Source organism: Trifolium pratense, linkage group LG1, assembly GCF_020283565.1.
Source record: "Trifolium pratense cultivar HEN17-A07 linkage group LG1, ARS_RC_1.1, whole genome shotgun sequence".
Taxonomy (NCBI): domain Eukaryota; kingdom Viridiplantae; phylum Streptophyta; class Magnoliopsida; order Fabales; family Fabaceae; genus Trifolium; species Trifolium pratense.
Window position 1 is genome coordinate 48229687 of NC_060059.1, and position 12600 is coordinate 48242286.

Sequence of the window (12600 nt, forward strand, 5' to 3'; positions counted from 1 at the left end):
TCAAGAAGTTTAAGGCATATTTATCATACAAGTAGTCGGAAGTTACATCATAAATCACATTGAGTACTTAATCTCAACATACATTTTGACGATTTCATCAAATAGAAACAGTAATTTCACTTGTTAAGTGAACTAAAAATTAAAAAATATATGATTTTGCCACTTGCAAACTCTAATGGTAACACTATGATAAGCGTGTATTTATCACTAGAGTCTCACGTCGGTTACATATAATAAAATATAAGTCAAATATTATAGGGGACAAAACTCAATGAATTATAAAATAGGAGGATAAAAATTCCTAACTTTAAAATAGGTGGGGTAAAATTCTGGTTCAGTCAAAATACAGGAATAAAACAACATTTAAGACAAAGTGTGCTCTTCCTCTGCCATTGTTAATTTTTATTCAATGTGGTATCATTTAATTATTAAATTAGTCCCCTGATATTTTTATTATATATGAATAAATTAATGTTAGTATATTAAATTAATGTTATTAAATTAGTCCCCTGATATTTTTATATATATGAATAAATTTTTTCCCCATTTATCTCTTTAACATGTGTCCTTAAGGGCACAAGTTAACATTCTTCTTATAATAAACCAGAGACTCAAGTAGGCGAAAAAAAATGTGAGTGATCCAAATAATTTTTTTTCGGTAAATTCTAAAATGGGTCTTTAAATTAAAGAATTAAAATAAAATGTGAAAAGTCAACTATCTATTCTACTATTATTTTTAATTTCATTTTTTATAAATATTTAATTTTTAAACTACTTAGTAGTGAGTGAGTACTGATGATAACGGGACAATACATGCTTAATCACTATATATAGTCTGTATTGATGATCATATAAGCATGCGTAGATTTATAAATGCTATTATTCATATACTTCCTCTTTTATTAATGACATTATTATGAATTTGTGACATGCCAAATGCATGCACATATCCGTCACAAGTACTAACTGACTATTTGTTTATCTAGAACTGTATAATTCAAGACCGCTGACCTCCATGCTTTCTTTTTTTCTTTTTTCTTTTTAGGCACATTTGACCTCCATTTTTGGCGTTGAATTTGGTGGAGATGACCACATTTCGATCTCTCGCAACGGCAATTGGGATGAGGCTAAAACCACTTAATGTCAAAACTGACCCTGAATCAGATTAAACTGATGGTGAAAGCCAGAAAAAAAATTAAGTAATCAAACAAGACAAAGAAATTTTCTTAAATGTCATCGTACAAAATAATTTAAAGAGAATTGCAAGTTAAATTAATTATATCTCCATCCAAACTTGAAGAATAACGTTTAAATCATACAAAGTGATTTAAAGAGAATGTCTTTTGTTGTTCAATCATATCTTTTGTTGATATTGATGAATTGTAAAAAGTATTTTTCATGTCACTGAAACCACTTGAAAGGGAGCTTCTACGACACATGAAAAATTTCAATTTAACGGTACATTAGATCAATTAATTAATAAATTAACGATTATTTGATAAATAAAAAATTATTTATCGATCATTGTATTTCAGAGATGATAATTCATAAGAAAAACACAAATTCAATGTTTTATAAGCATTATATGTGCTAACTTTTTTACATTTTTTCATAAAAAAATTGAATACGACTATTATGAGTGATAAAAAAATTCAAATTTTTTTTTTTACATAAGTGGTAAAAAGTTCAATAATGACTATTATGAGTGATAAAAAAAATTCAATAATAACTATTTTAAATGAAAGAAAATGATTTTGTTCAAAAAAATATTCATTTACCTATTAATTTAATGATCTAATATACCAATACATTGATATTTATATAACTTATAAGGTAGAACAAAGCCAAAAGAAACTAACAAATTATTATCTAATTTTGTAAGGACCTGTATTGGCTTGGGACCAGTGAGTATGCTCCTCCTTAAAGTCTCAGGTTCAATTCTTTTTAATGTCAATTTAGATGGGTTAATTTAGCTTCTTAAAAAAAATTGTAAGGACCTCTCAAATAAATTTTTGACGTAATATTTTTAAAAAAAATCCCTCGCTGCATTAAAATGTCAAGTTGATACCTACATTTAACCACTTAGTATCAATTTTTTTTTTTTGAACAAGCTAGTATCAATTAAATTCCTGAGTAATGCTAGAAACACACTCCCACTAACACACTTTCATTCATTGTTCCATGTCGTCAACTTTTTCAACCTCTAACTTGGTTGGCGGTTTTCAATCTCCGAGAAGTTTTAATTTGTGGGTCTTGTTAACGAGTGTATGCGGAACACTCTTTAAACATTCCATTTAAAGAAATAATATAAATTCAAAAAGTAAAACATTTCAATTCTCAATGTGTTACTTCCCACATTTAATTTTCATAAAAATTTTACAAAACTTACTATTTAAAATGAGGGCACTCCTTAGCATTTCCCTTAAATGAGTGTTGTTGTCGCCCTTGTCCATACAAAGCCAACCCCTCCATAAAATGTTGTCTCAGAAGCACCACATTAAGCATCACCGCCATAACCCCTCCACTGCTGGTCACCTTGTAACCCCTCCGTCGTCGGTTGCACTTCGCAACCTCTTCACCTCCAGTTTTTTGTTCTTCTCTTCCAACAAAAACGTAGTGGCTAAAACAAATATTTTGATAGAGGATTTGGATTATGTCTCTTAAAAATTGAACAACTTCATTTATTTGTACAAACCCATCCAAAATTGATCAAACGCAGTAGGGGCGGACTGCTCTACATTCAGTCATGCCACAATGAGCCCCGAAGCAATCTTCTTTTTGTTGTGGGACAACATCCGACAGCCGCTGGCTCTGAATAACCACCCCGATAATAAGTTCAATTCTTCCATAACATAACGGGGGCGGAGTTGCGCGCGAGCCGAGTGACGAAAGTGCACAAAAGTACTTTGCACCACAACCATCTCTTTTTTAAGTTCTACAGACCCATGCCTGCTGCTTCATCTAGGAGAATGTTTATCCCACTTGGTCCTCTGCATTAACTATGGTAGAGAATTTGATGGGTCGTCTGGGTAATGGGTTGTAGCATAGAAGATCGTGATAAATGGTGAATAATTATAAAATAAAAAAGGTTTAATTGTGCATTTGATCTCTTATCTTTATTTTAAGCTTTAAGTTGGTCCCTTATCTTTTAAAAATTTTAAATTGGTCCCTTATCTTTTCTTCCGTTTACTAAGTTAGTCCCTCCCGTCAACTTTTTTACTAACGTCGTTAGATTTCGACACGTGGCAAACAGAAAACACACGTGGACAGCCACATGAGATGACTTACCCAGTCATGTGCCACATCAATTTCTTTTAATTCTAAAATAAAAAATAAAACAAAAGCTAGAAATAAAGAGGGGGGGGTGCATGGAGAAGGCCACCGCCGGGGTCACTTCCGGACCTCAAAATCTACAAATGAATATGCTATTTCACTCGAAATTTCGCATTGATCATGAATCTGAACTTATATTTCTTAGTGGAAGCTTAGGTTTAAAATTTCGAAGAAAAAGTTTCAAGAACATAAAAAATGGCAAAACACGATTCAGCCACAACCAAGCAAAATTAATCGGTGGAAAAGTTTTAAAACAACATTTAGATCATGAATCAAGTGAAACCTAGCTATGAAACGTTCTAAAAGCATCTCCAATGGTGATACCACTTTGGATATCATACATTACTAACAAGTGGTCCTTATAATGTCATGTAATATTTATGCATACGTATTTTTGCTTCAATAGTGATACCACTTTTTGAGTATCATACATTAATAACAAGTGGTTCCTTCTATATTTAAAGGCAACAAAGAAATAAAATATTCCTATAGTAAAAAAAGAAAAATGAGATCTGATCATTGAATGTCAACTGTAATATTTTGACATATATGGAAGCTAATAATAATATTAAACTGATGATACGGTACCTTATTTAAGGTATCAGTATCATCAATTTTGATACCCTATGTGTCACGTCATGGAACTCTAATGATAAAAAAAATAAGGTACTGTATCATTAGTCTATGAAACTCTCTTAGATACCCTTATTGGAGATGCTCTCACCGATTCAAGCTTTTTCTTAACCACTATAAACTTCGAACTAGACGTTTCTTGATGAATTTCCTTGCTTTTTTTCAATGAATTTCAGCTTCTAAAAGTGTTTTGAAGCTGTTGGATGAAATGAATTGAAGCTTTATGAAGGTTTGTGAATTTTTTATGAAAATGATGAAATTTTGGATGTGAAAAGCTATTTTGTTTTATTTTTATTTTAAAATTAAAAGAAATTGACGTGGCACATGACTGGGTAATTAATCCCATGTGGTTGTCCTTGTGTGTTTTCCGTTTGCCATGTGTCGAAATCTAACGGCGCTAGTCAAAAAATTGACGGGAGGGACTAACTTAGTAAACGGAAGAAAAGAAAAGGGATCAATTTGAAACTTTTAAAAGATAAGGGATTAACTTGAAACCTAAAATAAAGATAAAGGACTAAATGTGCAATTAAGCCAATAAAAAAACTAACTTGTTTGACCGGTTAACAGTAAGACATTGGAAAAAATAGATGACGTGGACCAATGAATGAGAGTGTGTCGGTGAGAGTGTGACCCTTAGATATCTGTATTTTAACAACTTAGTATCAATTTGGTTCCTATGTTTATCCTATTACTATCAATTTAATCCTTAGCATACGAGGAGGACTAATATGAGTAAAAATTAACAGAGTCACAGGCCATTTTAAAATATTCATAAAGTCGGAAATCTATTTAAGAGCGCCTAACATCATTTGGGACTAATTTGATTTGATGGTTTACTCAGCAAAAATCATATGATAGTGGAGAAATAGAGTTACACACTATTTGTCTCTAAATATAAATCTCTTTTGAGAAAAGTTGTCCTTAAATGGCCATAAAAGAAAGATTGATTGTTTGTTTGTTTTGTAGATGGCTGGATGATTCAGTCTGAAATCACTGATGATGCCTCAGACCAACCAGTTCAATATCAAATATAAGTGTTCCTAAAGTCGAGCCTTCACCATTTGCAAGACGAGTTGGATTAAAAATGGTAGTGAACAGCCTCTGCCTGTCAAAGAACTTTTTTTTGGAACAAGATAAAAGAATACAATAAAAATCAGTACTGTATAGATTAATCATTTCAAATTGTACATTATGCTAGCATTGTGTATGTTGCGGGTATAGACTTGTATCACAAGTTAACCGGTTTTAGGCTCGCCATAGGCGTATGAGCCAGTTGACAAGTTTAGGGCGCGAGTTAGGCGTAGGCTTGGTTGTAACCTTCAGAGTTAGGACATGTATAGTCTTCTTAATGTAAACCTTGGTTGTATATATGATGAAAAAACTTTCAATTATGTATAAAAATCAATCAAAGGATTCTTACATTAGGTGGGAGAGGTTCCTGTGATGTGTTTTGGTACCCAAGTGATGGTGGTATGATGACTCTACGAATACCACCTACTTTCATTGATCTCACTGCCACATCAATTCCAGAAATTACCTAGAAAGCATTTGAGTCTGATATGATTCACTTCTTCCTTAGTATATGACATGATAAAAGTATAGGAATTCATTTAATTACAGCTTTTCAAAAGTTTGTGGTGAGTAAATGTTTAGATACAATTTTGGAAGAAACAAAAATTAGTTAGAATCCTTTCTCAAAAAAAAAAAAAAATAAAAATTAGTTAGAATCACAAACTTGATTTTGATCAGAGTTTACAACACTCTTTCACTAACCAATTGCGCTATATTCCAATAAAACAAATAAAAATTCCAAAGATTACCTTGTATACCAAAATTTCAAACTTAATTTTGAGAAGAAAAAATATTCCAACATTTGAAAATAATTAAAAGATTACCTTTCCAGAGCCAAGGACAAAGACAAAAGGATTAGGATCACCATTCTCATCTTTGTGATCATAGGTTGAATCAAAACGCCATCCTTGTTTTGCTGCTAGTCTACCATAGTAATGAATCTCAACCTTCAATATAACAACATACTATAAGATCATAACAGAGTCATAATGAATAATAATGCAAAATTAAATATTTACACACCTAACCTATCCATTAGTCTATAAATCAAAATCCTAAACAAATTCTCACACTCTAACAACAAAACAAAACCAATTAATGTGGTTGAACTTGTACCGGGCGGAATACCAGAGTCATATTCGCCTAGGCCCAATACCACCTAAGTGGGCCACTTGCCTAATATGGGTTAGGCCCATTGGAACGAGTCTAGCAATCTGCCGGGGGAGCAACCGTACCTCCTAACCCTAAGGGGTTAAGGGTCGAGAAGATCGCCACATGGGATATAAATCCCCCAAAAGACGGAGCCGTTAAGCTCTAGATCGTGGGACTTCTCGCCCTATACTGTTACGCCAAGCCCTATATATAGGCACCCTAGTCTCTCTTATAGACCATCACTTTCTACATACTTACTCTAAGACTTAGACCTAGAACGCTATGTAGCGAAGTGCATACCCCCATAAATCCTTGCAGGAACAGAACTCAAGTCAATGGGCCAATTTATATGCTATGGATTATGTCCCAAGTCTCACCACAACCCAATTTAGATTGCGACACACTCGTCCAGCTCGTAAGCCTCGAGACTTACATATGAACTTTGAGGACAACGTTCACTGGACCCGTTGGCAATGATAGGGTGCTAAGTTAGAATAATTTAGGCGAAGAATTCATATTCATATTAATTGGCTCTTATTCTAATTATTTTTTTATTGTGCTTTGTTTGGCCTTTAGGTCCATTTAGGTCATTATCCATTTAGTCGTAGTATAAATGTAGTGTCTTGGACATATTTTAACTTAATGAATGAAATGAAGAAAATTTATGTTTTGTTTCTTAGATAGTTTATATTATTCTTCCTTAAACTTAGCTTAATTTTCCATAGTTTCTTAGATTTAGCTAAAAGAGCCTATCAAATTAATTAACTTCCATCAAGGGTTGAATCTTTTGAAAGTACCAAGTTCGAACTCAGACCGAAACAATCATTGATCAGACTTTATCCACTAATTTCTCATAATAGGAGGGTTAAAATAAAAAAAATAAAAAACAAAACAAATCCATCAAGACATAAAACCTTATCTTATAAAACAACAATAACAATTATATTATATAGCACTATTAATTTGAAGGAGAGAATAATTATACTTATACCTGATCACCATCTTCAGGAACTTCACCAGAACCAACAAGGAGTTCCAAAGCCTTAACACCACCAGAATTTGGGAGCTCGGAAAAATCAGCTATTGGAAATTTTGAAGAAGATGATGGAGAAGAAAATGAAGGTTGAGGAGTAAGTGAGAAGATTAAAGCAGAGAAAGTGGTGGAGATGAGAGACAAAGATAAAGGTCTTCTTGTAATGTTACATGGATATTTTGTTTGAGGGAGAGTGGCACAGACACGTGTTGTACTTCTAGAGACACAACATTCTATTATCATCATCTTCATTTTCTCTCTTGTAATAAGAAAATGAATCCATAAAGCTGTTTAACATGTTTCATAACAAATCGTTTTGTACATTCTTCTCGATAATTGAGTATCGAGTTTAACTCAACTTTATAAAATACATATTCAGGCTTTCTCGCAACTGAGACTTCTTAACACACTCCATTTACGTCCAGCATTATTAGACTTGGTGCGTTGATATAAATAGTGGTGGTCCGATTGCGAACCTGATAACAGGTGGTCCAACGGGTGTGGAGAGGCTCTGATACCATCTTAGAATTGAGTATTCGGTATAACTCAACTCTACAAAATCAGGTGAGGATCGATTGCATCATTTTGGTCTCTGAAAATATATTTCGCTATCACATTCATTCTCGAAAATATTAAAATTGTAATTAAGTTGACAAGTGTTTTTTTTATTAATTATTTTATTTTACAAATTTATTTTTATGTAGTCAATTTGATCTCATGATATGTTTTATAATTCTCTAATTATTACCACATATTTTATTTCCAAATTCATGCAATATGATATAGAGAATAATTTTAAAGTTAAATTTTATTGATATTTTAAAAATTGGACCAATCATCGAATTAATGAGAGTTAGGTCACTGGCATGGGTGGTGCTGTTAACAAGTGAGGGGGTGCAGGTGCATCTCCTGGAATTTTAATTTTTGCATTTCTGTGGACTCTAACTTTTTTGTTTTGCACTACTTACTTAAAAGACTCATAACACTTTTCACTACTCTCATTTTTTTCTTCCAACTTTTCTCTAAATTTCTCTCGAAATTAAATCATTTCAAACACAAAAAATTGACGAGGATAAGTTGATCGAATTAAGCCATGGTTCGAGCATTGCATCTAGTCATTGGTTCATTAGTCGAATCACTGTCAAACCGCATGACTAAATCGGATAAAACCGGATAACTCATGCTGGATAAACAAGTCTCCAGTATAAAACTATATAGGTATTAAATCGAGTCAAATTGAATGACTCAGTGTCTAAACACAATAATCTTCTTCGTCAAATTCATAACTTATGTATTGTATAACTAAACAAATTTATGTCATATTAAAATGATTTTTTTAAAAGAAAATTATTTTTAGTTGCTACACAAATATTTCCAAACGATTGTATTAAAAATATATATATGTTTTTAATCACAATTACAATATATTATAAAATTTTTTATAATACTAGGGGTAAACCCGTGCGCTGCACGGGTTCGATTAAAATATATAATTAAAATTTTTTATAAATGAAAAATAATAGTTGTGATAATAATTAAGTATAACCATAGTTAAATATATAATAATTTAAAATATGATTATATTTAATATTAGTATATGTATAAATTTTTTTAAAATATTAATTTTTTTTATTGATTTATATCGTAGTTTTGTTTATATTATTTTAATGTAATAGATCTTTGATAATATCTTATAAGTTTGAAGGGATGCATCATATTCTATTTTAATGGTGTAATCGTATGAGATTTTAGCTTTCTTTATATGAGTTGCAATTGTATAGTCAAATATCACTCTGCGTTTTATTCTTGATGTATCCTTTATTTTATTTTTTCAATAAGAGTTGGAGGAATGCATACATACATGCTTTTTTTTTTTATCACATAATCTCATTTTTTGAAAATTACGTATAAAATAGCATAAACGCTTACTCTATTCCATGCAATTTAAGTTACTGTATATAGTTTTTCTACTTACTTCTCTTTTTTTTTTAAGTCTCTTCTCACATATTCACTTGGTGGAAAATAATATTTTTTTTTTTTTTGAATCAAAAAGAAAACTTTGATTAATTCAAAAACCAAAGGTACAAGGCGATCGCAAGGATCCAGCCCACAGGATCAAAAACGACAAAAGAAACAACTAAAGAAAAGGACTATTTACATCATGAGTTTAGCTAGGCATGTCCTTAATTTTCTATTGGTCCAACCCCTATAGACAATAGTATCAATAATTTTCTCATCAGTATGATTGTTCTGTACAGCATTACCAAAACTAATATCATTTCGATACCTCCAAACCTCATAGACACATTCAGTGAAGGCCAATTTTAGGATCTTTGCACGACCTCCTTTACCTTTAGTCTGTTTCATAATCCACTCCACTTCTTGACACCAGCCCAGTGGATAATGAGCAATCTGAATCCATTCAAGGACTTTCCTCCAAATATCTCTTGTTTCATTACAATCAAACATAAGGTGCTGCTGAGTTTCATCAGCACTGCAGAAGCAACAACAAGTTGTGTCAATAATCCCAAACTTGTGTAATCTGTCACGAGTTGCCAACCTCCCATTACAAGCAATCCAGAGGTTGACAAGAGCTCTAGGACGGGCCACGTTTCTGTAGAACAAAGTTCTCCACGGAACAAAGTGGAAAATAATATTTGCTTGAATATTTAGTTTATTTTTATTATAATATAAACTTGAATATTTTTGTCACCAATATATAAGTTTGGATGTTGATTTCATATATTTGAATTTAATTAGTTTTAGTAATAATAATTATAATTCATATTCAACAAAGGAAGACTAATTACAAAAAGAAAAAAAAAACTACTAAAGTAAAATAAATGGAAAAATTAAATCTAAAAAATGTGGCTCACATTAAAAAAAAAAATACATTATGTTTAATATGAATCACTTAAAAATTATCTATTACAAAATAACCATAAAGTTAGTACTACATATTAAAGCTCTTAACGACACTGTTTCATGACAATAGATACATAGTCAATACCTTCAAAAGAAACAATAGAATGAGATCATAACGTATAAGAATATTATATTGCAAATTAAAATTTTAAGTAAATTATATTTTTAACACATTAAGAGTCAAACATAATTAATAAAAAAAATGAAGAGAAATAATACATTATCTATTCTATATATTACCTCCCAAAAAATTTCTCTAACGATGATATCTAAGATGCACGAGCACGGTCATGCTTTAGAGCTGCTTAATGAATCCTAGTAGTACTCCAGAGCTGCCAGAGTTGAAGTCCATCATCATATAGCTATCTTACAATATTGGTCGAAACTTATCATCACTAATTTATGCAAGTTTACCGCAGTTTCTATAAGCTCTTATGCGAGATTAATTAACTTTTTTAACCAAACACTCAAAGTAAGTGTGAACAATATATAGTATGAAAAAATTGTATAGAAGTGTGATCTATACATGTCTATATTTTTAATTATTGTCGTGATATCTTCTAAAATACTTAATACAATCGATTTGAGATTTCCATTTATATTCTTATCAACTTGAAATGCCAAAGAATAATCAGTATGTTTAGTAGAAAAAGAAACAAAGTTAAGAGCCATTGTTTTTAAAAAATTTATATAGGGTTCAAAATAATAATGCATTATGCTTAATGGAAGATATATGAACACAAAGTAGTAACTCACGACAATAGTGACACTGACAGTCAAAGGTATGATATCCCTGCAAAAATTACGAATGAGTTTCTTGCCATCAATATACAAATTGACGTGTTGCTAAATCAAAAATATGTGTTGTTTTTTTTAACATTACATATACAAAACCCTTAGTTTAAGTATAACTAAATTACTTACGTATAAACTGACGTGTTGCTAAATCATCACAATTCACATCCCCAAGATCTGTTCCATTGTTATCTTTGAACAATTTGAACCTTAACAAAGTAAGAAAAATGGACATGGATATTAAAAATAGAATGAGCTTTAAGTCATTGTTATCTTCTTGCAAATGTCTCAATATATATATATATATATATATATATATATATATATATATATATATATATATATATATATTATAAAATCTCCATGCTATTTAGTATCTATATATACTTACTATGTCTATGAAATTCTTTAAGTCACATAGCATAATAACCTCCCTAATTATATTTATTGACCTTATGTATTTATTTCATAAGGTGTGGGTAGATTGATTTTCCGTATTCTTTTTCATTAAGTTGATGTCATTAGCGATATTTATTACCTTTTAATATAATGTATTAGTTTTTTTAGATTTAATTTAATAAATTAAAAGAGATAATATTAAGATTTTAACAAAAATTGAAAACATTTTCTTAGAGTGCCACATCATCACAATGAAGGCCTAGGAGCAATTTAACCTTCCTTTTACAGGTAAAAGATTATAAATTAAAATGAGAGTTAAATGCTTGAAGCATATACTAGTATATCAATAACAGAATTTGTTTTTGTTTTATTTTTAATAAAAAATTGTTGTTCATGCAATTAAAGTTTTGAGTTTGAAGGAAAAAAATTGTACTTTTAAATATAAAATTAAAATGTGTATAAGTATCACAATTTGAATGGTGGTGTAGTGGTCATGTTGCATGTTTGCAATATGAGGGTGCATGTTTGATTCCTCCCATTTCTATTGAACCGTCATATGTTTGCACTGGTTCAACTACATACCCGGTACAAGTCAGACCGAAATGACTAACCCTCCGATTCATGATCGGACCAGCTTAACCGGCTGGTTAGATTGGATTTTTTAAAACACTGCTTATAAGATAATGAAAATAAGAAACACACATTTTAATGTTCTTAAATCCAAATATTTTTAAAGCAATTAGAAATATGAAATTATAATTGAATTACAATATGCATATGCGGAGTCCGAGGAAGCTCATGAAAAACATCGAGTCTAGTTCTTCATGACCATAAGAGAGGGAGACATCACATCTTCACCCAAAATATTATGGTTTGTTTAGTGCGCAAGATAGGATAATTGTATTATATTCTGTCTCAATTCAGTGTTTGGTGAGACACCTAGATATGATAAGTTTATCCTAAAATTTATGATATCATGTCTTTCTAGTTAAAAAGTTTATCATGAATTTGAGTTGGGTTATTGGCGAGATAGGATAGAAAAATAATTTACTGATGTGTTTTATAAAGTATATTTTAAAATGAAAAATGAAAATTAATAAAATATAAATAATAAAATAATTTTTAAGATAATACTTAACCAAAATAAATAAATAATAAAATAATTTGATATTAAATTAAAAATAAAATGATTAATTTTTAAATATATACACGATTTTCTCGCATGGATAATTTTGTAATTTATATAATCTAAAAATTCA

At 30.6% G+C, this 12600-nt stretch overlaps 1 protein-coding gene across 2 annotated transcripts; it reads right to left on the reverse strand.

The window, feature by feature from the left end:
* Window positions 1-4790: 4790 nt before the first annotated feature.
* LOC123902666 (peptidyl-prolyl cis-trans isomerase FKBP17-1, chloroplastic-like) lies at window positions 4791-7506 on the reverse strand. 2 transcript variants are annotated; one of them, XM_045952444.1, is made up of 4 exons: window positions 7181-7506; window positions 5862-5984; window positions 5387-5503; window positions 4791-5082 (listed from the first exon to the last, which is right to left on the reverse strand). In XM_045952444.1, the coding sequence occupies exons 1-4, from the start codon at window positions 7472-7474 to the stop codon at window positions 4957-4959; spliced, it is 660 nt and encodes a 219-aa protein (XP_045808400.1). In that variant the 5' UTR covers window positions 7475-7506; the 3' UTR covers window positions 4791-4956. The 2 variants fall into 2 exon arrangements, with proteins under 2 accessions (XP_045808400.1, XP_045808401.1); XM_045952445.1 differs by lacking the exon at window positions 5387-5503.
* Window positions 7507-12600: the final 5094 nt, after the last annotated feature.

What these genes read in the sequence shown, in the direction of transcription:
- LOC123902666 (XM_045952444.1), bottom strand. Translation starts at nt 7,474, where the DNA reads ATGAAGATGATGATAATAGAATGTTGTGTCTCTAGAAGTACAACACGT. An exon ending in TTGTCCTTGGCTCTGGAAAG is followed by an intron (nt 5,504 to 5,861) that starts GTAATCTTTTAA and finishes AATGCTTTCTAG; the next exon opens with GTAATTTCTGGAATTGATGT. An exon ending in AGGAACCTCTCCCACCTAAT is followed by an intron (nt 5,083 to 5,386) that starts GTAAGAATCCTT and finishes TCCAAAAAAAAG; the next exon opens with TTCTTTGACAGGCAGAGGCT.